A 26166-nucleotide genomic window follows, 5' to 3' on the forward strand; every position below is an offset into this window, starting at 1 on the left:
AGCCGAGCCTAGATCTGATGGCGTCATCGGCCAATTGCCAAGTGCCGCGCTTTTTCAGCAGAGGACGGGACCCTCTATCCCTGGGAGTAGATGCTCTTCTCCAACGGTGGCCGACACGAGCTTCTCTATGTGTTCCCGCCCTGGCCCATGTTGGGCAGGGTGCTAGACCGGGTGGCAAAGCATCCCGGCAGGGTAATCCTGGTGGGTCCGGATTGGCCCAGACGTCCCTGGTATGCGGACTTGATCAGGCTCTGTCGGCGATCCTCTGCGGCTGCCAGTGGAGCAGGGCCTGTTACATCAGGGTCCCGTGGTGATGGAGGATCCCTCCCCCTTTGGTCTTACGGCCTGGCTATTGAGCGGCAGCGTCTGAGAAAGAAGGGCTTCTCAGACAAGGTCATCGCCACTATGCTGAGAGCGAGGACGCGCTCTACTTCTACTGCTTACGCCAGGGTTTGGCGTATCTTTGCAGCGTGGTGTGAAGCAGGCTCACTTTCTCCCTTCACTGCTCCAATTTCTTCAGTGTTGGCGTTCCTGCAAGAAGGTCTGGACAAAGGCCTGTCGCTCAGTTCCCTGAAAGTTCAGGTGGCGGCTCTGGCTTGCTTCAGGGGCCGCCTGAAGGGTGCTTCCCTGGCTTCGCAGCCAGGTGTGGTGCGCTTTCTCAAGGGAGTTAATCACCTGCGCCCTCCTCTGCACTCAGTGGTGCCTGCGTGGAATCTCAACCTGGTGCTAAGAGCATTGCAGAAGCCGCCTTTTGAACCCTTGTCGAGGGCATCTCTGAAAGACCTGACGTTGAAAGCAGTCTTTTTGGTGGCTATCACTTCAGCCAGAAGAGTTTCCGAGCTCCAGGCACTCTCATGTCGAGAGCTTTTTCTGCAGTTCACTGAGGCAGGAGTGACTATTCGCACAGTGCCTTCCTTCCTGCCCAAGATTGTTTTTCGCTTCCATGTGATTCAGCAGCTCTGTCTCCCTTCCTTTCGTAGGGAGGTCTACCCAGAGGAATACTCTGCTCTCAATTTCTGGATGTGAGACGAGTCATCATCAGATACTTGGAAGTGACCAATGATTTCCGGAAATCGGATCATCTGTTTGTCCTGTTTACAGGTCCTCGTAAGGGTCTGCAGGCTTCTAAGCCTACAGTGGCAAGATGGGCAAGGAAGCCATTGCAGCGGCTTAGGTGGCCGCGGGGAAGGCCCATACCTTTGCCAGGCATTACCGCTTGACTGTGGCTGCTCGGGCGGAGGCCCGGTTTGGAGCTTCAGTGTTGCGGTCAGGGATTTCTATGTCCCGCCCTGGGTGAGTACTGCTTCGGTACATCCCACCAGTCTATGGATTGATCAGCTTGATGATATGGAAGGTAAAATTATGTATCATACCTGATAATTTTCTTTCCATTAATCATAGCTGATCAATCCATAGCCCCTCCCAGATATCTGTACTGTTTATATTCTGGTTGAATTTTAGGTTCAAGTTTAGCCTTCAGTTACTTCAGGAGGACTTCGTGTTCAAGTTCTTCTTTCACTTGGATTCTTCAAGAGTTGAGACGAGTTTGTGTTACAGTGAGCTGCTGCATTCCTCTCCCCTCCGTTTTACGGGGCTGGATTGAGATTTAAATTCTGCCGGCACTCCCTCCCGCTTCGTGCGGCTGTAGGGCAGCTTTGTACCCCTCCCGCTTCGGCGGTGTTAGGGTCAGTCAGCTCCTCCCGCGGTTTGCGGTTGCAGGATAAGCCAGATCCCCCGCATCGGCGGGTGTGGTGTCCCTCCCCCGCTCCGCGGGGATGAGCTGGACGGATTCCCCTCCCCCACTTGTGTGGGGATGAGCTGGGTTAATTCCCCTCCCCCGTTTCGGCGGGTGGTGAGCTGGGCAGAGTGTCCCTTCGTGGGTGTAATTCTCTAAGTGCTGAGTCCTGCGGATGGAGCTTTGATATCGACATACTGAGGAGTTTCTGGCAGCACATGACCACATATAGGGAGGCAAGAGTTTGCTCTCTATCTCCACCTGCTGGTAGATGGACACAACCCACCAGTCTATGGATTGATCAGCTATGATTAATGGAAAGAAAATTATCAGGTATGATACATAATTTTACCTTACAGGCCATAGAAAGTGCCATTTGATGTGGCTTTCTAGTGGTAAGTGTGCCAGTGGAGGCTCCGCTGAAGGCTTACACCTTTGAGAATGACTAAATAACACTGTCCAGCAGGGGGGTGTCGTAAGCAATCTCTGAAGCAAAGCAGCAAAGAAAGTCCAGAAGAGCACAGGATAGCTGGCCAATCTGCACAGTTGGTCTAAAAAAATTACGACTGAGATGGGTTGGGGGTCACACTACTTTTGAGTATCCTTGCAATTCATAAGTACATAAGAGTATGCCATAGTGGGACAGACCAAAGGTTCATCAATCCCAGCATCCTGTTTCCAACAGTGACCAATCCAGGTCACAAATACCTGGCAAGATCCCAAAAAAAGTACAAAGCATTTTATGCTGCTTATCCCAGAAATATTTTCCCCAAGTCCAATTTAATAATGGTCTATGGACTTTTCCTTTAGTAAGCTGTCCAAACCTTTTTTTAAACTCTGCTAAGCTAACTGCCTTTACCACATTTTTTGGCAACAAATTCCAGAGTTGAATTACATGTTGAGTGAAGAAACATTTTCTCCAGTTCGTTTTAAATTTACTACTTTGTAGCTTCATCGCATGCCCCCTAGTCCTAGTATTTTTGGAAAGTGTAAACAGCCGCTTCACGTCTACCCATTCCATTCCACTCATTATTTTATAGACCTCCTCTATCATATCTCCCCTCATCCGTCTTTTCTCCAAGCTGAAGAGCCCCAGCCGCTTTAGCCTTTCCTCATAGGGAAGTCGTCCCATCCCCTTTATCATTTTCGTCGCCCTTCTCTGCACCTTTTCTAAGTCCACTATATCCTTTTTGAGATGCAGCGACCAGAATTGAACTCAGTATTCGAGGTGCGGTCACACCGTGGATCGATACAAAGGCATTATAGCGTCCTCATTTTTGTTTTCCATTCCTTTCCTAATAATACCTAACATTCTATTTGCTTAGCCACCGCAGCACACTGAGCAGAAGGTTTCAACCAGTGGCGTAGCCAGACCTGACATTTTGGCTGGGCCCAGAGATAATATGGGTGGACTATATATATATATATATATATATATATATATATATATATATATTAAAAAATTATGATTTAAAAAAAAGCATATACAATTGTATTACCTGCTGGGCTGGCACTGGCAGGAACTCGATTCTCAAATGATCTCACTCGGACTCGAACCTTTCCATTTTCCACAGGGCAGGGCCAGGCTGAGGCTCTAGTTCAATACTCAACCTGGCCTGCGTGCACCTGCAGCTATTTTTTTTTAGCCTGCCCTCAGATGCGAGCGGCGCACACCGCCGCGCACAGCAGCCACGTCATAAAGTTCTACCGCGTAGGATCATATGGATGGAGGGAACTACAACGCGCTGCGCAGCCGCGACGAGACCTGCTGCTGCAACGAGTGCATTTTCCTGCGCCCTCCCCCCCCCCCCCGAGCCGACGGTAGGCAGGATGAGTCTGCTGGAGAGATCAGCTGAGCCGGCCCTGAGCGGATGGCCATGACTGCGCGACGTGGTACGTTCCTGCAGTGTGTGCGCTTGCCACGTGGGTGGGTCGGTGGGCGGGCATGCGGGCCTGAGCTGAAATCGGGCTGGAGCCTGCCCTGGAGAGATCAGCTGAGCTAGAGCGAGCGGGTGCCGTTTCTGCCGTGGTCGCTACGCTGCTGCACAGTGTGTGCGCATGCTTCGGTGGACGGGCCTGAGCTGAAATTGGGTGGGCCTGGGCCCTCCCAGGCCCACCCGTAGCTAAGCCCCTGGTTTCAACGTATCATCGACGACGACATCTAGATCCCTTTCTTTGTCGGTGACTCCTAACGAGGAACCTTGCATGACGTAGCTATAATTTGGGTTCCTGTTTCCCACATGTATCACTTTGCACTTGCTCACATTAAACGTCATCTGCCATTTAGACTCCCAGTCTCGTAAGGTCCTCTTGTAATTTTTCACAATCCTCCCGTGATTTAACTACTTTGAATAACTTCGCGTCGTTAGCAAATTTAATTACCTCACTAGTTACTCCCATCTCTAGGTCATTTATAAATATGTTAAAAAGCAGTGGTCCCAGCACAGACCCCTGGGGAACCCCACTAACTACCCTTCTCCATTGAGAATACTGACCATTTAACCCTACTTGTTTTCTTTTAACCAGTTTTTAATCCACAATAGGACACTACCTCCTATCCTATGACTCTCCAATTTCCTCTGGAGTCTTTCAATTCAAGCGTTGTAATAAAATATCACCTTAGATTATCTTTACAACTCATATTCAGAATGTCATCCATAGTTAGTTGTGGTAATGATCCTTTTAAGAGTAGTTTTGGGCCTGTCAAATGGTAGTTGCTAAGAGGAATATAAAAGTTTGCTAGTGAGATTAGGAATATTAATAATTTATTGAGGCCCCACCTCATGCTTCTGTTGTCCACAGTATACCTGAATATAGGTACCATGTTACTTGAAAGCCTCCTCTTTACTTATAAAATTAATTTGGCTTCCATTAAAGGCCAGAAATACCATACAAGATCTAGTATTCAAATATAAATAGTTTAAAGGTAAGTCTCCTTCATATATGCAAAACCTCATTGAACTGGCTAATTGAAATACTGTACCACTTTTTTCGCTATCCTTGTAAGAAAGTTATCTACAAATCTATTCATACTACAGGCTTTTCTTATCAAAGCATTAAGAAATGGAATTTATTAGCTTAACATCTTAGATCCCTAATAGACTATGAGGCGTACTTTCAAATCACGTAGACTTACAAAATTCCATATTAACCTATGGAACTTGTAAGTACTTTGAAAATAGACTTCTATATGTCCTTCCACAAAACGCTGAAAATATTCTTGATGAGTACTGCTTTTATTAATGACAAAATATGATTCAACTGTTAATGGTATTATCTGTCAATGCTTCTCTAATAGTAATAATCTGTCTTTTGGTGTGATTTTATATTCTACCCTTACAGTTAACTTAAGCTTTTATTGTTTGTCGGTGGTGTTTGTTTGTAAGCCACATTGAGCCCGAGCCAGTTCGGGATAATGTGGTGTATAAATATCATAAATAACTGTTTTTGTCTTTTTGTGTGTGTTGTCAAATAATATCTAAACAATGTTAGAATTTTATTGTTGTACATTTGCCACATAAACAAAATTACTTTTTTTTTCTCATGAAAATCCATGTTTTTATTGTGTGACTTTTTTATATATATTTTTTTTAGTTGTTAAGAAATCAAAGGTTTCCTGCATCTTACCACCATGCTGTGGAAACACTTGTTAACATGCTGATGCCGCACATTACACAAAAATATAAAGAGAATCCAGAGGCTTCAAAAAATGCTAACCATAGCCTTGCTGTCTTTGTTAAGGTATGTATACATAAATATATAACGTCTAAGTTTATTAATTTACTTTAAATTCTAAACTGCTTTCCTTCAAGCTAAATATTGTAAATGAATTTAGTTTTCTGTACCTACTGTACCTGAATATAACTTGCCTTGAGTTTCAATTGAACAAGGTGTGAATAAAAAGCAAATTTAAAAAAAAGCAAATGGCTAGACCCCAGGGATCGTTTTATTATGGAACTAGGAAAAAAGGCCCATTTTCTGACACAAATAAAATGGGCGCTAGCAAGGTTTTCCTCGGAGTGTGTATGTTTGAGAGAGTGTGTATGAGAGTGGCGCTGTGTGAGAGAGAGTGAATGTGTTTGTGTGCGACAGAGAGTGAGAGAGACTGGGTGCAAGTGTGTCTGTGAGAGAGAGAGTGTGTCTGTGAGAATGAGAGTGTGTGCCAGGGCCCCCGCCTCCCTCCCAGTTACAGAGTGGCCTCCCTCCCAGGGTCGTCCCCCTCCCTCCCAGTTCCTGGGCCTCCCTACCTCCCAGTTCCAGGGTCGCCCTCCCCCCCCTCCCTCCCTCAGTCACATTTGGGGGCATACCTTACTGCAAGGTCCCTGCCTCACCCTGTACTCTCATCTGACAGGATTCTGTGCTCTCTGCTTGGTTCTCTTTCTGTCCTCACTTTGAAAAAAAAAAATCTGTGAACCATAAAATTTATTTTGAACAAAGAATTTGCGGAGAGTTAGGGAGTTAGTTCCTGTCTGACTGACTGCTGCTGTTTTCAGAGCCAGAGCGTTGCCCTTGGCTCTGGCTTCAGAACGTTGGAGATGCTTTTTATTATATAGGATTCTCTCCCCTTGCAAAGATAGTTTAGAAAGGGTTACATTGGTTATGTGCAGGGTTTGTGCCACCTACATAGTATCATAGTAAATGACGGCAGATAAAGACCTTTCTCCGAGGACAAGCAGGCTGCTTGTTCTCACGACTGGGGTTGACGTCCACGGCAGCCCCCACCAACCGGAAGAAAACTTTGCGGGCGGTCCCGCACGCAGGGCACGCCCACTGCGCAAGTGTGGCCGTCTTCCCGCCTGTGTGTGACCATTCCTGCTCAGTTTTTTTCTATTCCGCGCTGGAGAGAGACGTGTTATCGTCTCTCTCTCTTTGTCAGCCCCGGAAACCGGATTGCGGCCTAGCCGCGGCTTTTTTCTTGTTTCGCGTATGCGTTCGCGTTTTTTTTTCTTAGAAATCCCCCCCAAAAAAGTGTCCTCGTCATTCTTAGCTGCGAGGGCGCTTCGTCGCGGCCTTGTGGCCGCGCGGTCGTTTCTTTTTCGGTTGTGCTTTTCACCGCCACCATCGACAACTTTGACCTCGCTGACGCGATTTTTCCGTCGATGCCCTTGAAGGTCCCGAGCGGATTCAAAAAGTGTGGTCGGTGCGGCCGGCAGATCTCGCAGACGGATACTCACGCTTGGTGCCTCCAGTGCCTCGGGCCGGAGCACAATTCCAAGACGTGCACCTTGTTTCTCGGCTTGAGGAAGCGGACACAGGTGGCGAGGCAAGTTCTTCGGGACCGTCTTTTTGGAACTTGCGCCGGCCCTTCGACGTCGACCTCGACGGCATCGATGTCGACGGCCGGGTCTTCGGTACCGATGTCGATGAAATCGGCGCCGACCCCGGCACCGACCCCAGGAGTACAGGTACCGTTGGCCCGCCGGCCTGCCGGTGACGGCGGGGGTGAGCGGCCGCGCGGGCAGTCTGCCCCGGCCACTCCCTCTACCCAGGGCCATCGGGACCAAACCCTGTCGGGCCCGATTCCTCGAGGCCGGGGGGGGGGGGGGGTTTCTACCTCCTCGTCTCTTCCACCCAGCGCCGATGACGGGCATCGAAAGAAAGCAAAGAAACAGTCATCGGTCGCCCATGGCGCACGGGACTGCCAGCTCCGGTACATTCGAGGGATGACTTGACGCCCAGGAAGCGGCAGTGCCAGGAGGAGCGTTCCCCCTCGGTTGAAGAGGTGTCGCTGCGTCAGTCCACGGGTACTTCGGTACCGTCTCCTGGACCTGAGCAGCTTCCGGCACCCACACCGGCCCCCCTGCCTTTCCCGACAGCGGGCCTTGACGTGTGCCTCCAAGCCATCATTCCCGGAATCCTGGAAGGGCTGATGCGCCAGGCTCTGCCAGCACGGCGCCGTTGATGGAGGCACCGGTGTGCTCTGGCCCGATGCCGAGGCCTCCGATGCCGCTTGCGGCACCGGTGTCGACTGCCATATAGGTGAAGTAGACGTCGATGGGGGAAGCTTCGTCCCCGCCGGCGCGGGAGTCCACCGCTCAGTGCCACCATCGAGGACGTGGTTCCTCGCAGCCGAGACGGGCTCGGTTGAGGTCTGAGCTGAGAGAGCTCATGTCCAACATTGAGGAGGAGGCCTCGTGGGGGGAGGAGGAGAACCCCAGATATTTCTCCTCAGAGGAGTCTGTGGGCCTTCCCTCTGACCCTACACCTTCACCGGAGAGGAAGCTCTAGCCTCCTGAGAGCCTCTCCTTTGCCTCTTTTGTCGGGGATATGTCCATCTGCATTCCCTTCCCTGTGGTCTCTGTGGATGAGCCGAGGGCGGAGATGCTCGAAGTCCTCAACTATCCATCACCACCTAGAGAGTCTTCCACGGTGCCGTTGCACAATGTCCTCAGAGACACTGCTTCGGAACTGGTTGAAGCCATTATCTAATCCCACCATCCCCAAGAAAGCGGAGTCCCAATACAGGATCCACTCAGACCCAGAGTTGATGCGGCCTCAATTGCCTCATGACTCGGCGATCATGGACTCTGCTCTCAAGAGAGCACGGAGTTCGAGGGATACCGCCTCGGCGCCCCCTGGGCGGGAATCTCGCACTCTGGACTCGTTTGTGAGGAAGGCCTACCAATCTTCCATGCTCATGACTCGCATCCAATCATACCAGCTCTACACGAGCATCCACATGTGGAACAATGTGAGGCAACTGGCGGACCTGGTCGACAAGCTCCCTCCGGAGCAGTCCAGGCCTTTTCATGAGGTGGTCAGGCATCTGAAGGCGTGCAGAAAGTTCCTGTCCAGGGGTATCTATGACACCTGTGATGTGGCATCCCGAGCTGTGGCCCAAGGTATAGTGATGCGCAGACTCTCCTGGCTGCGTGCCTCTGACCTGGACAACCGCACCCAGCAGCGGCTGGCGGATGTCCCTTGCCGGGGGATAACATTTTCGGCGAGAAGGTCGAGCAGTTGGTGGACCAACTACACCAGCGGGAAACCGCTCTCGACAAGCTCTCCCACCGGGCGCCTTCAGCATCCACCTCTGCAGGTGGACGTTTTTCCCAGGCCCGGCAGGCTGCACCCTACGCTTACAGCAAGCGTAGGTACACCCAGCCGGCCCGAAGGCCTCCTCAGGCACAGGGACAGTACCAGCGCGCTCGTTCCCGTCAACAGTGTGAGCCTAAGCAGCCCCCTGCGCCTCCACAGCAAAAGCAGGGGACGGGCTTTTGACTGGATCCATGGGAACAGAGCCGCCATCAAAGTATCCGTGCCGGACGGCCTGCCGGTCGGGGGGAGGTTGAAAGTTTTTCACCAAAGGTGGCCTCTCATAACCTCTGACCAGTGGGTTCTCCAAATAGTGTGGTGCGGATACACCCTGAATTTGGTCTCCACGCCACCAAATTGTCCACCGGGAGCCCAGTCCTTCAGCTCCCATCACAAGCAGATACTTGCAGAGGAACTCTCCTCCCTTCTCAGCGCCAATGCGGTCGAGCCCGTGCCACCCGGGCAGGAAGGGCAGGGATTCTATTCCAGGTACTTCCTTGTGGAAAAGAAAACAGGGGGAATGCGTCCCATCCTAGACCTGAGAGGCTTGAACAAATATCTGGTCCGAGAGAAGTTCAGGATGCTTTCCTTGGGCACCCTTCTACCCATGATTCAGAAAGACGATTGGCTATGTTCCCTGGATTTAAAGGACGCTTACACTCACATCCCGATACTGCCAGCTCACAGACATTATCTCAGATTCCGTCTGGGGACACGGCACTTTCAGTATTGTGTGCTGCCCTTTGGGCTCGCCTCTGCACCACGGATGTTCACGAAGTGTCTCGTGGTGGTTGCGGCGTATCTATGCAGGCTGGGGGTGCACGTGTTCCCGTATCTTGACGATTGGCTGGTCAAGAGCACCTCAGAGGCAGGAGCTCTTCGGTCCATGCAGTGCACTATTCACCTTCTGGAGCTGCTGGGGTTTGTGATAAATTACCCAAAGTCCCATCTCCAGCCAGTCCAATCTCTGGAATTCATAGGAGCTCTGCTGAATTCTCAGACGGCTTGGGCCTTTCTTCCCGAAGCAAGGGCGCAGAATCTCCTGTCCCTAGCTTCCCAGACCAGAGCGTCTCAGCAGGTCACAGCTCGGCAGATGTTGAGACTCCTGGGTCATATGGCCTCCACGGTTCATGTGACTCCCATGGCACGTCTTCACATGAGACCAGCTCAATGGACCCTAGCTTCCCAGTGGTGCCAAGCTACCAGGAATCTAGAAGATGCCATCCGCCTGTCTGTCAGTTGCCGCAATTCGCTGCACTGGTGGACGATTCGGACCAATTTGACCCTGGGACGCCCATTCCAAATTCCGCAGCCCACGAAGGTGCTGACGACGGATGCATCTCGCCTGGGGTGGGGAGCTCATGTCGATGGGCTCCATACCCAGGGACTGTGGTCCCTCCAGGAACAAGATATTCAGATCAACCTCCTGGAGCTCCGAGAGGTTTGGAACGCACTGAAGGCCTTCAGAGATCGGCTGTCCTACCAAATCATCCAAATTCGGACAGACAATCAGGTTGCAATGTATTATATCAACAAGCAGGGGGGCACCGGATCTCGCCCCCTGTGTCAGGAAGCCGTCAGGATATGTGGCGTTGGGCTTGCCAGTTCGGCATGCTTCTCCAAGCCACATACCTGGCAGGTGTAAACAGTCTGGCCGACAGGCTGAGCAGACTCATGCAGCCGCACGAGTGGTCTCTCCATTCCAGAGTGGTACGCAAGATCTTACGAGAGTGGGGCACCCCCTTGGTGAACCTTTTCGCCTCTCAGACCAACCACAAGCTGCCTCTGTTCTGTTCCAGACTACAGGCGCACGGCAGACTGGCGTCGGATGCCTTTCTCCTTAATTGGGGGACCGGCCTCCTGTATGCTTATCCTCCCATACCTTTGGTGGGGAAGACCTTGCTGAAGCTCAAACAAGACCACGGCACCATGATTCTGATAGCGCCTTTTTAGCCCCATCAGATCTGGTTCCCTCTACTTCTGGAGTTGTCCTCAGAAGAACCGTGGAGATTGGAGTGTTTTCCGACTCTCATTTCGCAGAACGACGGAGGGCTTCTGCACCCCAACCTTCAGTCTCTGGGTCTCACGGCCTGGATGTTGAGGGCGTAGTTTTTGCTTCGTTGGGTTTGTCTGAGTGTGTCTCCTGTGTCTTGCTTGCCTCTAGAAAGGATTCCACTATAAAGAGTTACTTTTTCAAGTGGAGGAGGTTTGTCGTTTGGTGTGAGAGCAAGGCCCTAGAACCTCGTTCTTGTCCTGCACAGAACCTGCTTGATTACCTTCTGCACTTATCAGAGTCTGGTCTCAAGACCAACTCAGTAAGGAATCACCTTAGTGCGATTAGTGCTTACCATCATTGTGTAGAGGGTAAAGCCATCTCTGGAGAGCCTTTAGTCGTTCGATTCATGAGGGGCTTGCTTTTGTCAAGGCCTCCTGTCAAGCCTCCTGCAGTGTCATGGGATCTCAACGTCGTCCTCACCCAGCTGATGAAAGCTCCTTTTGAGCCACTGAATTCCTGCCATCTGAAGTACTTGACCTGGAAGGTCATTTTCTTGGTGGCAGTTACCTCAGCTCGTAGAGTCAGTGAGCTTCAAGCCCTGGTAGCTCATGCTCCTTATACCAAATTTCATCATAACAGAGTAGTACTCCGCACTCACCCTAAGTTCCTGCCAAAGGTGGTGTCGGAGTTCCATCTTAACCAGTCAATTGTCTTGCCAGCATTCTTTCCCAGACCGCATACCCGCCCTGCTGAACGTCAGTTGCACACATTGGACTGCAAGCGAGCGTTGGCCTTCTATCTGAAGCGGACACAGCCCCACAGACAGTCCGCCCAATTGTTTATTTCTTTCGACCCTAATAGGAAGGGGGTCGCTGTCGGGAAATGCACCATCTCCAATTGGCTAGCAGATTGCATTTCCTTCACTTACGCCCAGGCTGGGCTGGCTCTTGAGGGTCATGTCACGGTTCATAGTGTTAGAGCCATGGCAGCGTCAGTGGCCCACTTGAAGTCAGCCACTATTGAAGAGATTTGCAAGGCTGCGACGTGGTCATCTGTCCACACATTCACATCACATTACTGCTTCCAGCAGGATACCCGACGCGACAGTCAGTTCGGGCAGTTGGTGCTGCAGAATCTGTTTGGGGTTTGAATCCAACTCCACCCTCCAGGACCCGATTTTATTCTGTTCAGGCTGCACTCTCAGTTGTTCTTCGTAGGTCAATTTCTGTTATGCCCTCGCCGTTGCGAGGTTCAATTGACCTGGGTTCTTGTTTTGAGTGAGCCTGAGCGCTAGGGATACCCCAGTCGTGAGAACAAGCAGCCTGCTTGTCCTCGGAGAAAGCGAATGATACATACCTGTAGCAGGTGTTCTCCGAGGACAGCAGGCTGATTGTTCTCACCTACCCTCCCTCCTCCCCTTTGGAGTTGTGTTTTACTCATTCCTTTGCTTGTCATTCAACTGAGCGGGAACGGTCGCGCACGGGCGAGAAGATGGCCACGCTTGCGCGGTGGGCGTGCCCTGCGTGCGGGACCACCCACAAAGTTTTCTTCCGGTTGGTGGGGGCTGCCGTGGACGTCAACCCAAGTCGTGAGAACAATCAGCCTGCTGTCCTCGGAGAACACCTGCTACAGGTAAGTATCATTCGCTGTACAGTCCATCCAGTCTGCCCAACAAGATAAACTCATTTTACATGGTATGTGATACTTTATATGTATACCCGAGTTTGATTTGTCCTTGCCATTTTCAGGGCACAGACTGTAGAAGTCTGCCCAATACTGTACTTGTACTAAGTTCTGTAGCTAACGTTGAAGCCCCTTAAAATTTACACTCCAACCTATTCCTATCCAGTCAAGATCAGGGCATAGACCGTAGAAGTCTGCCCAGCTCATGTTTTGTTTCCCAATTACTGGCGTCGCTGCCCAATCTCCACTAAAATTCCATGGAACCATTCGTTCTAAACAGGATTCCTTTGTGTGTACCCTACACATGTTTGAATTCCATTACCGTATTCATCTGCACCACCTCCCGTGGGAGGGCATTCTACATATCCACCACTCTCTCTGTGAAAAAATACTTCCTGACATTATTCGTGAATCCACCCCCCTTCAACCTCATGCCCTCTAATTCTACCACCTTCCCGTCTCCGGAAATGGTTCGTTTGCGGATTAATACCTTTCAAATATTTGAACATCTGTATTATGTCACCCCTGTTTCTCCTTTCCTCCAAAGTATATATGTTCAGATCAGCAAGTCTCTCCTCGTATGGTTTGCAACGCAAATCCCATACCATTTTTGTAGCTTTTCTTTGCACTGCTTCCAGTCTTTTTACATCTTTAGCAAGATACGGTCTCCAAAACTGAACACAATACTCCAAGTGGGGCCTCACCAACGACTTGTAGAGGGGCATCAAAATCTCCTTTCTTCTGCTGGTTATGCCCCTCTCTATGCAGCCTAGCATCCTTCTGGCCACGGCCGTCGCCTTGTCGCATTGTTTCTTCACCTTTAGATCCTCAGACACCAACACCTCAAGGTCTCTCTCCTACTAATCTCTCCCCTCCCATTCGGTATCTCTCGTTTGGGTTTCTGCACCCCAAGTGCATCACTCTTCACTCCTTGGCATTAAACCTGGCACTTAACCTGAGTGCAGTGTAGGTATATAGGTTGTCCTTTAGATCTAGCATTTATAGAAGCTATACAGAATCCCTCTACTCATGTTTTACATAGATTCACAAATGACACTTTTATATGACAGCCATCCTTTATATTTTTATTAGTTTTGTTGATTAATCGCCATTAATGTGTGTCAGGTACTTGTGACTTGGATTGGCCATTATTGGAAGTGGAATGTTGGACTAGAAGGACCTTTGGTCTGACCCAGTGTGGCAGTTCTTATGTGCGATTAACACACCAGTGTTAACGGTGATTTTGAACATTTGACTTCCTCGGGATGCATTGAGCATCCACACCCAAAGCTCCTTAGAAACATTCCTCTCCCCCTCTCTCCACAAGGAGCTCCAAGTGCATGCATTTCCCTCCTGAAAACCATCTTGCCTCACTGAAGAGTATCTGCCCTCAATTGCTGTAGGACCCCATGGGCCTGCTTGAAAGCTGCCTTAGTGTGGTCTAGGTTAGGGAGTGCAGCAGCGATCCCCCAGTTGCTGCTGCTTATGCTGGCTCTGAGTTCAAAATGGTGGCTGCAACCTGTAGTAGTAGTTTCTAACTTCAACAGGATTATGTAGAATAGACCTATCTTCCTGAGGTGCAGTCTGTGGCCTGTGTGCCTTTTGCTCCTGGGGTTCAGGCTATGGTCCCTACCCCTGTAGAGTTAGGTGGATTATTTCTCCTCTTCCCCAAGCTTCAGCCCACCGGTGTTAGCTTACTATGGTGGGCTGACACCTATCCCTATAGGCCCCTGCCGGCAGGGGGGAAGGGGCGTAGGTTTCCACCCCTCTTCCAGCTACCTCAGAGCATCTTGAAAAAATAAAGATTTAGATTTGGTTCTGTTTGGCTGTTTAATGTTTCTTGGGGAGGGGGGAAGGGCAGAGAGAATTGCAGAGACAGGAGTCCTTTGGACAATTTTTATGTCAGGGGTCAGTCTGGGGTCCATTAAATTCAGTGCAGCTTGGTCTCAATGAGAGGAGAGTGGGGTGCTCTTTATCTGACCTGATGCTGGGTCTGTGTAAGTGCCTTTGAGCTGGAGCTGACAGCTTAGTAGTGCTCTAGTATACAATTAACATCAGTGTACTTAATCTACCTAAATAAAAATGATTTTTACATTTTTTAATATGCAGTGCTCTGTGTGTTACTGTGCCAATTTATCATTTATCACGGTAACAGCATCTAGCACAGTCAGCTCTGTTCCATCATAGCACTGAACCTGCCAGTTTTTAATCCACAATAGAACACTACCTCCTATCCCATGACTCTCCAATTTCCTCTGGAGTCTTTCATGAGGTACTTTGTCAAACGCCTTCTGAAAATCCAGATACACAATATCAACCGGCTCACCTTTATCCATACGTCTGTTTACTCCTTCAAAGAAATGTAGTAGATTGGTGAGGCAAGATTTCCGTTTACTAAATCCATGTTGACTTTGTCTCATTAGTCCATGCTTTAGAATATGCTCTGGAGTTGACAGTGGAGGAGAAGGGTGCTGATAAGAGAGATTTACCCAGTGAATGGAGTTCCCAGGGAGGAGTGTAGTGAAAGATAATTGTGGAAAGGTACTGAGTAGCTGCAGAGTGAATACACTTGTAAGTCAATAAGAGGAGTTTGAACTGTATGCAGAAACAGATAGGGAGCCAATAAAGTGACTTGAGAGGGCTAATATGAGCATAATGACACTGGCGGAATATAAGTCGTGGAGCAGAATTTTGAACAGATTTAAGGAGAGAGAGATGGCTTAGTGGGAGACCTGTGAGTAGGAATTTGCAATAAGTGAGAGGTGATAAGAGTATGGATAAGGGTTCTGGTAGTGTGTTCAGAAAGGAAAGGATGAGTTTTGGTGATAAAGAAATGACAGGTGTTAGCAGTCTGAATATGTGCAGAGAAGGAGAGAGGAGTCTAAGATGATCCCAAGGTTACAAGCTGATTAGACAAGGAGGATGAGAGTATTATCCACAGAGAATGGGGGAACAGGAAAGGTTGGTTTAGGGGGAAAGATAAGACGCTCAGTCTTGGTCATGTTTAGTTTAAGATGGCGGTGAGACATCCAGGCAGCAGTGTCAGACAGGCAGGCTGATACTTTGGCTTGGATTCCTGCTGAAATTTCTGTTGGGTATCAACACTCTGGTGCAGCCTTGGCCCAGGCAGGAGCCTGATTTTGTTTACACATTTCCATTTTGGCCCTTGGTAGGCAGGATCCTGCAGATGGTGACCAGTCACCTTTTCCTGGCAATCCTAGTGGTACATGAATCTTCTGTGTCTCCTGGCAGGCCCTCTGCTTCCACTTCCAAGTGGGTGGGGAATTTTTTGGCAGGGTCCTATAGTCATGGAAAGACCAAATCTAACTTTCTTCCAGGATACAATATAAGCAGGACAGTTTCCATATAATAATTTAAAAACAAAATATAAAATTTGGAGCTCAATATGGGTGGCTACAGGGAGCCAATCAAAATACTTCAAAGTGGAATTGCTCTATTGTATTTAGACCAAAATAAAATGATCATAGCTGCTGTGTTTAGCAAATGTAGCCTTTTTTGGCGGGACTTAAGTGGAACTTGGAGGTAGACTTAAAGAGGAAAACAGAAAAGAAAAACAAAAGAAGCAGACACAGAAGAATCTAAAAATAAGCACTAAATCAGAACATGAGCGCAGATGAAAAAAAGACTAAAGAACTCATGAGAAATTGACTGCATGGGAAGTCCCTATTCAGTGTCAGAAAACCCTGCTCAATTTTTCTGTGTTTTGAGAGAACGACCTATGTCAGCACTATCAGCTGATTAAGTCTGCTTATCGATGGAGAAGATAGTTAATGGGGGGAGGGGGAACTGAATTTTTAGATCAGATATTCTCAGCATGAGTAACCACCCCTTGGACCACCTTTAATAATACACTTTCTCCACTTAAGACACAAGTCTTCTAGCTTCATTTTTCAACTTCTACACAGAGGAGAACAGGCCCACAACAAAGGCAGTAACTAGTCATCCAGGACTGAGGTACAGTCATGAGTATGAGGAAAGGGAGATGGACAAACAAGTAAACATAAATGTGGCTAGAAAAGGGTAGGAGCAAAAAAAGGATAGAAAGAGGAATTCAGTTAAGAACATAAGAATTGCCATGTTAAGTCAAACTAAAGGTCCATCAAACCCAGTATCCTCTTTCCAATAGTGGTCAATCAGGTTTTAAGTACCTGATAGAATACAAAAAGTAGATAGTTCCCAAGCTGTTTACCCCCAGGGATAAGAAGTGGACTTCCTCAGCTCTACTTTTATAAATTTTGTGGACTTTACCTCCAGGAATTTGTCCAAACCTTTTTTACACTGTGACACATACATGAAAGAGATGAAGGAGAAAAGGTGCCTGGTTCTTCCAGCATGGATGTTGAACACTTGCTGGTAGCATCTCTCTTTCTTAAAAAGTAGAAGTTGTCTTAGTAGTGGCTAGTAAGGAATCCACTATAAAGTTGTACAATTTTCCTTGTATCCTGGTATATTCAAGGTGTGCTAGGCTACGCAATTTGGTTTGCTATTTGCTAAAACACGAATTCTATCAAATATTATAGGAAAAAATGTACAGGAATTAGAGAGAATTAATTGTCTTTTTAATTACCGACCATCACAGCATCAGACATCAGTTGTAAAGTTATAACAAAACTTAAAACATCTAACATCAGTACCTCTGGTAATTATAAGTAATTAGACCCATTTACCTGTACTGTCTGAGACCTGTTAAATTACTTATTCATGTTCTTATTTGGTGGCCTAAATGGTTAATCAAGATATAGCTGTGTGATAGTGGCTTGTTATAGGAGTATTAATGGAAACCTAGTTTTGTATCCTCAGTTGATGTTTAAATGCAGGCAAGAGTTATGGCATATCAAACACCTGATGAAAAGATATTTAGCTTCATGGGGGTCTTAATGTTATAGCTCAGCTCATGAGGCTGCTTTTTTTTAACCCATGGAAACTGTAGAGATGCACCTAATCTGTAAAGTTCTCTTCTTGCTGGCAGTAATATCTGTGTATATATATATAGGGTAAGTGATCTGCTCCAGCTTGCTTCATATTCTGTCCAATCTTTGTTTCACCCTCTGGCACTAAACTTTCTCATACTTTCTCTAATGATCAGCCAAGTGAATTATTGCAATTCTCTGTATAAGGGACTTTACTCTCTACAGCTAGCTAAAAATTCAGCCATCAAGATTTATTTATTTATTAATTTGTTACATTTGTTTCCCACATTTTCCCACCTATTTGCAGGTTCAATGTGGCTTACATAGTACCGGAGATGCGTTCACAGACTCCGGTGTGAGCAAATACAAAGTGGTGATGTGGCAAAATAAAGTTCATGTGGAGCAGTCAGTGGAAGAGTTGTGTTGTGTCCATTACGTACTTTAGTTTTGTTGTGTTGGCAGAGATCAGGCATTTAAAGTGGATTGGTAGGGTATGCCTTTTTAAACAGGTTAGTTTTTAGTGATTTCCAGAAGTTTAGGTGGTCGTACGTTGTTTTCAAATCTTTTGGTAATGCGTTCCACAGTTGTGTGCTTATGTAGGAAAAACTGGATGCGTAAGTTGATTTGTATTCCATATCATCATGCTGATCAATCCATAGACTGGTGGGTTGTGTCCATCTACCAGCAGGTGGAGATAGCAATCCTTTTGCCTCCCTATATGTGGTCATGTGCTGCCGGAAACTCCTCAGTATGTTCTCTATCTCAGCAGGTGGTGGTCACACACAGCAGCAGCTCTGGCTAGGTCTCCAAGCCTAGTCTTTAGGTTTTGTTGAGTACCTGGGGTTGAGGGCTCTTCTTGAGCAAGTGCAAACCTGGTGGTGCCAGGTCCCTCCTTTTCTCCCCCTCCCGCTGGCTCCGTTAAAAAAAAAAAAAAAAAAATTTGGACGCCCTTTAAGGGCGTTTATTTCAACGTTTATATCAACGTTTATTGCAGCTGCTCACTGGGACACCAGTTTGTTACAGCTTGGAGCGAGAAGCAGGTAATTTTACCTTTTTATAGCGGGCAGGGGGTTCCCCGTTCGGTCTCCATGTGGCTTATGGCGTCGGAGGGTGAGGGCGCGAAGATTCGCTCCCCGGACCGCGTGTGTGAGTCTAGCGGGGATGCAGGGGTTTTCAAAGCCTGAATCGCCTTTGTTGGGCATCAGTTTGGACTCCGGTCAGTGTCCCAGTTCTTCCTCCGGTGCGGCGGTTTTTCCCGCCATAAGCGCCCATCCCCCGCTGCTCGCCCACTCCATGTTGGCCGGCCACTCTGCTCGGACGGCTTCTTCTTGGGCCGCCCTCGAGCTGGGAGACATTAATGCTATGGTCGCCCTTGATTTGGGCGACGGCAAGAAAACGGCGAAAGTTAAGCGCCGTTCTTCCCACGTGGCTCCTCAGAGTTTCGCGCCGGACGCCATTTTGGATGCGCAGCATGTTTCTCCCCTGCTCTTGCGAGCGCCGGTTGAGGATGCGTCTAGGGCCGTGGCTCAGGCGGCAGAAGTGCACAGTCTAGGGGGTTTCTCCCCTGAGTTCTTTTTGCTGCTGCATCAGGCTTTTCTTATGATAAACGCTGCCCCGGCTCCCCCCTCTGATCAAGGGGCTGAGGCCTCTGGAAGCAAACGCCCTCGGGTGGACTTCCAGGCCCTAGAGGACTCGGTCTCCTCTGATGTAGATGAGGGCAGCGTATCTGAGTTCTCCCAACGGTCCTTTGGGGATTCCTTGGAGGAGACGGATTCCCGCTCGGATGGAGCGGATGATCCCTCTGCAGCACGGATCTTTCGCTCAGAGGATTTGCCCAACCTGTTAGTGCAGGCCATGAGCATTTTGAAGAGTTCCTCTCCGGAGGACGTCTCTCCCTCAGCCTCTGTTTGCTCTGCCATTATGCGGGGGACTAAGCGCCCGCCTAGAACCTTCCACGTGCATGAATGCACACCTTGATTTCGGCTCAATGGGATTTCCCAGAAGCGAGCCTTAAAGTGGCTAGGGCTATGTCCCGCCTCTCTCCTCTGCCTGAAGGTGAACGGGAGGCCTTTCTTGGGCCTACCGTGGATTCTTTAATCACTTCGGTGACTAAGAAAACGGCGTTGCCGGTGGAAGGTGGCACGGCCCTAAAGGACGCCCAAGACAGGAGTTTGGAGGTGGCTTTAAAGTCGTCCTTCGAGGCGGCTGCTTTAAGTTTGCAGGCCTCAATTTGTGGCTCCTATGTGGCCAGGGCGTGCCTGACGCTTGCGCAGCGGGCTTCTCCCTCGGATCCTTCCTTGAGGGGTGATTGGCCAGCCCTGGAATCGGGTTTGGCCTACTTGGCAGGCTGGTTGTATGATGTCTTGAGAGCCTCAGCTAAAGGTATGGCTCAGACAGTCTCTGCACGGCGGTGGCTTTGGCTGAAGCATTGGTCTGCTGACCATGCCTCTAAGTCTCGCCTGGCTAAGTTGCCTTTTAAAGCAAGCTGCTCTTTGGGGTCGAGCTGGACAAGATTGTGACCAATCTCGGCACGTCTAAGGGCAAGAGGTTACCGGAGGTCAGGGATTGGGCCAATGGTGCCCGCCCCGGTTCCTCCAAAGGACGGTTTCAGGAAGCCCGTTGGTATTGCCCGGGCAAGTCAAGCTCCTCTGCCCCCTCTTCCATCAAAAGGAATTTCTCCCCCAAGCAGCATTCCTTTCGCAGAGACCGCCGTCCTGGAGGTGCCTCCTCCGCTCCTCCCCCAGGGTCTCGTACCCAATGACGGGGCGCTGGTCCATGGCCCAGAGCAGATTGGAGGACGCCTATCCTCGTTTCTGGGCGAGTGGACCAGGGTAACTTCAGACGCTTGAGTGCTGGAAGTCATCAGAGATGGCTACAAGCTAGAGTTCTGCCGACCCTTAAGAATCGGGTTTGTGCACTCTCCCTGCAAGTCTCCGGTCAAGCTGTGGCAGTGCAGCAGACTTTGGACAATCTGATCCGCCTGGGTGCGGTCGTTCCGGTGCCAGAAGATCACCCTGGCAAGGGACGTTACTCCATTTACTTTGTGGTACCTAAGAAAGGAGGTTTTGTCCGGCCTATCCTCGACCTCAAAGGGGTCAATCGGGCTTTGGAAGTTCGGCACTTCCGAGTGGAGACTCTCCGCTCTGTTATAGCGGCAGTGCAGGCAGGGGAGTTCCTGGCATCCTTGGACATCAAGGAAGCTTACTTGCATATTCCCATCTGGCCGCCTCATCAGCGCTTTCCGCGTTTTGCAGTTCTGAGGACACTCCCAGTTCAGAGCCCTCCCTTTCAGGTTGGCTACTGCTCCGCGGACCTTCTCTAAGTTATGGTGGTCATCGCGGCCTTCCTACGCAAGAAAGGAGTACAAGTCCATCCTTATCTGGACGACTGGTTGATCCGAGCCCCCTCTTATGGAGAGTGCGGCAGAGCTTCAGACCGGGTGATTGCTCTTTTGAGCTCCCTGAGGTGGATCATCAACTGGGAGAAAAGCCAGCTGCGCCCGACTCAGTCCCTGGAGTATCTGGGAGTTCAATTCGACCCCCAAGTGGGCAGAGTGTTCCTGCCAGACAATCGGATTGTCAAGCTTCAGGCTCAGGTGGACAAGTTCCTAGCAGCGCCTTTTCTTCGGGCTCGGGACTATGGGCAGCTGTTGGGCTCTATGAAGGCCACAATGGAAGTAGTGCCCTGGGTCAGGGCCCATATGAGACCTATACAGCTGTTTCTGCTGCAGCGATGGACTCCAGCTTCGGAGGATTACGCTGTGCCCCTTCCCTTGGATCCAGCGGTGCGCAAGGCGCTGAGCTGGTGGCTGAGGCCAGACAAGCCGTCCGCAGGAATGCCTCTGGTGACCCCGGAGTGGGTTTTCGTCACGGCGGGCGCCTCTTTGTGGGGCTGGGGAACCCACTGCTTGGGAAGGACAGCACAGGGGCTCTGGTCCCCTGCAGAGGCAAAGTGGTCTATCAACCTCCCGGAACTCAGAGCCATTCGGTTGGCACCTTTGGAGTTTCTCCCGGGTCTGGCGCTGAAGCCAGTACGGGTCCTGTCGGACAATGCCACGGCTGTGGCCTATGTCAATCGCCGGGAAGGTACCAGGAGCGCCCCTCTAGCCAAGGAGGCCATGAAGCTGTGCCTGTGGGCGGAAGCAAACCTGGAACAGCTGTTGGCGGCCCACTTTGTGGGAGTCATGAATATTGCTCAGGCGTTCTTGGACATCACGAAGCGCTGTGGCCAGCCGAGCCTAGATCTGATGACTTCTTCAGCCAATTGCCAAGTGCCGCGCTTTTTCAGCAGAGGACGGGACCCTCTATCTCTGGGAGTAGATGCTCTTCTCCCACAGTGGCTGACACAGGAGCTCCTCTTTGTGTTCCTGCCTTGGCCCATGTTGGGCAGGGTGCTAGGCCGGGTGGCAAAGCATCCGGGCCGGATAATCCTGGTGAGTTCGGATTGGCCCAGACATCCCTGATATGCGGACTTGATCAGGCTCTCAGTGGACGGACCTCTGCAGATGCCAGCGGAGCGGGGCCTGTTGCATCAGGGTTCTGTGGTGATGGAGGATCCCTCCCCCTTTGGTCTTACAGCCTGGCTATTGAGCGGCAGCGTCGGAGCAAGCAGAGCTTCTCAGACAAGGTCATCGCCAGTATGCTGAGAGCGAGGAAGCGCTCTACTTCTACTGTTTACGCCAGGGTTTGGCGTACCTTTGCATCGTGGTGTGAGGCAAGCTCACTTTCTCCCTTCACTGCTCCAATTTTATCAGTGTTGGCGTTCCTGCAAGAAGGTCTGGAAAAAGGCCTGTCGCTCAGTTCCCTTAAGGTCCAGGTAGCGGCTCTTGCTTCAGGGGTCACCTGAAGGGTGTTTCCCTGGCATTGCAGCCAGATGTGGTGCGCTTTCTCAAGAGAGTTATTCACCTGCGCCCTCCTTTGCACGCGGTGGTACCGGCGTGGAATCTCAATCTGGTGCTAAGAGCCTTACAGAAGCCGCCTTGTGAACCCTTGTCGAAGGCATCTCTGAAAGAATTGACGTTGAAAGCAGTCTTTTGGTGGCTATCACTTCAGCCAGAAGAGTTTCCGAGCTCCAGGCGCTATCATGTCGAGAGCCCTTTCTGCAGTTCACTGAGGCAGGAGTGTCTATTCGCACAGTGCCTTCCTTCCTGCCCAAGATTGGTCCTCGCTTCCATGTGAGAATCAGTAGCTCTGTCTACCCTCCTTTCGTAGGGAGGACTACCCAGAGGAGTACTCTGCTCTCAAATATCTAGATGTGAGACGAGTCATCATCAGATACTTGGAAGTGACCAATGATTCCGGAAGTCGGATCATCTGTTTGTGCTGTTCGCAGGTCCTCGTAAGGGTCTGCAGGCTGCCAAGCCTACAGTGGCACGATGGGTCTAGGAACCCATTGCAGCGGCTTATGTGGCCGCAGGGAAGGTGCCGCCTATCCAGCTGAAGGCTCACTCCACTAGAGCACAGGCGGCCTCGATGGCAGAGGCCGGGTCAGTCTCCTTGGAAAAGATTTGTAGGGCGGCAAACTTGGGCATCGGCTCATACCTTCTCCAGACATTACCGCTTGACTGTGGCTGCTCGGGAGGAGGCCCGGTTTGGAGCTTCAGTGTTGCGGTCAGGGATTTCTGTGTCCCACCCTGGGTGAGTACTGCTTCGGTACATCCCACCAGTCTATGGATTGATCAGCATGATGATATGGAAGGTAAAATTATGTATCATACCTGATAATTTTCTTTCCATTAATCATAGCTGATCAATCCATAGCCCCTCCCAGATATCTTTACTGTTTATATTCTGGTTGCATTTCAGGTTCAAGTTTAGTCTTCAGTTCCTGTTCAGGAAGACTTTGTGTTCAAGTTTTTTTCAATTGGATTCTTCAGGAGTTGAGACGATTTTGTGTTACAGTGATCTGCTGCATTCCTCTCCCCCCCCCCCCCCCCCATTTTACGGGGCTGGATTGAGACCTAAATTCTGCCGGCGCTCCCTCCCGCTTCGTGCGGCTGTAGGGCAGCTTTGTACCCCTCCCACTTCGGCGGTGTTAGGGTCAGTCAGCTCCTCCCGCGGTTGCAGGATAAGCCAGATCCTCCCGCATCGGCGGGTGTGGTGTCCCTCCCCCGCTCCGCGGGGATGAGCTGGACGGATTCCCCTCCCCCACTTGTGTGGGGATGAGCTGGGTTAATTCCACTCCCCCGTTTCGGCGGTGGTGAGCTGGGCAGAGTGTCCCTTTGTGGGTGTAATTCTCTAAGTGCTGAGTCCTGCGGATGGAGCTTTGATATCGACATACTGAGGAGTTTCCGGCAGCACATGACCACATATAGGGAGGGAAAAGGATTGCTCTCTATCTCCACCTGCTGGTAGATGGACACAACCCACCAGTCTATGGATTGATCAGCTATGATTAATGGAAAGAAAATTATCAGGTATGATACATAATTTTACCTTTAAGTCCTTTGCAGCTTGGGTAGTTTAGATTTAGATATGATCGTGTTGATTCGGATATGTTTCTGGTTGGTAGGTCTCAAAGGTCTGTTGTGTCCTAGGCCTTCACCATAGATAATTTTGTGAACCAGGGTTCATATTTTGAAGGCAATACGTTCTTTGATGGGGAGTCAGTGTAGTTTTTCACGGAGGGGTTTTGCGCTTTCAAAACGCGTTTTTCCAAATATAAGCCTGGCTGCCGTGTTTTGAGCGGTCTGAGGAAATATGATCATGTAACCCCCCACCCCCAAGACAGCTCGCTGACTTTCCGTTTCTCATCATATAATACTGCTTTTAGTCTTTAAAATTTAAATTTCAGGTAAACCCGGCTTTCATGCTTCCTGACACCCTATTCTCCTACAAGGTCAATTAAGTCATCTGTACAAAATGTTTGATAGTCCCCAGCTTCAGAGAAATAATTCATGAACATACTCGCCACTCCATCTTTTCAGTTCAAGGCCATGAACTCACCTGATGCCAGTTTTTTTAAGATTGCAGACATCGCTAGAGCAATTCAGGGCTCACTTAGACATTTCTCTTCAAGGATGCTTTCCACTGATTTTTTCAATCCCTTTCTCTGTGAACGTTGGCTGTGAGTTCCTGGCAGCAGAGCCAGCAACCTTATGTGATCCCCCTCTCCCCCCAGCTATCCTTTTTTCAATAGTTGTAGTTCTCCCCTTCTCTCCGCTATCTTGGTTTTATCTCTTCCTATACTATTATTTTTTAGGTTGTAAGCCATCCAGATGGTCTGATGGGCGGGGCAGTAAATTATAAATGTGAAACTTGATATTCTCTATATGTGCAGTTTTTTTAACAATAGGCTAGTCTACTTTTAGTAGAAATTTCAGGATATTAGTTCTTCATATCTATTGGTCAGTAGTTCTTCTAGTCTTTTTCCCTAGACCTCATACAATGATGAGCAGATTCTGCACACACCAGACTGTAAGAGCGCTTGATGACTAGAAAAACACAGCTACATCATCAATTTGCTCAAGTTTTGATATTCTTTGGCCATATTGAATTATTCAAAGAGATTTTACGTGCCAGCAATGAATCCTGACTGGTTAAATTGCTTGTTTGGTGCTAACCAGTCAGTTTGTGGCATACAACCGGTTAGCGCCTAAAACAAAACTGGCTATTTTGGGAACATTCTGGGGGTGAATTTGACACTTTGCCAGTTCAGTGCTGATATTCAGTACTTAACCAGCCAGTGTCACTGCATAAACAGGACTGATTTGTATTGTCCTAAGTTTATGTGATGTCTAGCGGTTAAGTGCTGAATATCGCACTTAACTGGCTGTGGTGTAGCCAGCTCCAGAAACCTGGAAACTCAGTGCTTGGCTCCAGACACAGCCTGGGCATAATGCTGGCAGCAGTCAGGAAACGCTGAGCACTTCTGCATGAATATCAACCCCTTAGTTTTAAGCTACTACAGCTCCCATCAAGTTGGTAAGCTGGATGCATGTCCTTTCAGTGCAGCCTACCAGGATATCAGTTATGCTGCACATCTGGGGGGTCTTTTACTGAAGCTTAGCTTGAGTTATCTGCAGCAGGACCCATTTTATTCCTTTGGGCCCTGCTGCAGATAACTTGAGCTAAGCTTTAGTAAAAGAACCCCCAAGTGAGCCCATCAAAGTAAAAGCAGGCCATATCCACCTTTTTGCAGTATTTCAGCTATTCAGGCTTTGCTTGTTCTTTTTACTGAAATGTATACCTCACAACTTAGATGACTAATGTCCCCCTTTGTAACAAAGTGGACTTGGCCCGCTTTTGTTCTTAGGGACTCGGAGCCATGGCAACATGGATTTCCCATCTGTACTACTTCTTTATTCAGAAAATGCGTAGAGCTGTAACATGGTTTCATACCTTCACAATGGAGGAGTAGCCTAGTGGTTAGTGCAGTGGACTTTGATCCTGGGGAGCTGAGTTCAATTCCCACTGCAGCTCCTTTTGACTCTCTTGGCAAGTCACCTAACCCTCCATTGCCCCTGGTACAAAATAAGTACCTGAATATACATAAACCGCTTTGAATGTAGTTGCAAAAACCTCAGAAAGGCGGTATATCAAGTCCCATTTCCCCCACTACTGTTAACCGATTTCGGTATGAACAAATACAAGTTGCAATTAATATCAAGGTGATATTATGGTAGAGTGAGATACATGTATGGTAAAGACAATTGAGGAGAACTTAGAGAGGGAAAGGAAGAGTTAGGATATGTCCGTTACGATCTTTTGTTAAGTTGTGTTGCAGATGTCCAGGTTTTTTATGTTGGGTTAGTGGGGTATGCCCTTCTGAACAGTTCTGTTTTTAGT

The 26166-nt window shown here is 49.3% G+C and overlaps 1 protein-coding gene across 1 annotated transcript in view; it reads left to right on the top strand.

The window, feature by feature from the left end:
- The window catches only part of DOCK9 (dedicator of cytokinesis 9), a 719745-nt gene that overhangs the window by 424809 nt on the left and 268770 nt on the right, over positions 1 to 26166 (top strand). The window contains 1 exon segment of the mRNA XM_030201354.1: positions 5330 to 5476. Within this exon segment, the coding sequence (XP_030057214.1) occupies positions 5330 to 5476 (147 nt within the window).

Source organism: Microcaecilia unicolor, chromosome 4, assembly GCF_901765095.1.
Source record: "Microcaecilia unicolor chromosome 4, aMicUni1.1, whole genome shotgun sequence".
Taxonomy (NCBI): Eukaryota; Metazoa; Chordata; class Amphibia; order Gymnophiona; family Siphonopidae; genus Microcaecilia; species Microcaecilia unicolor.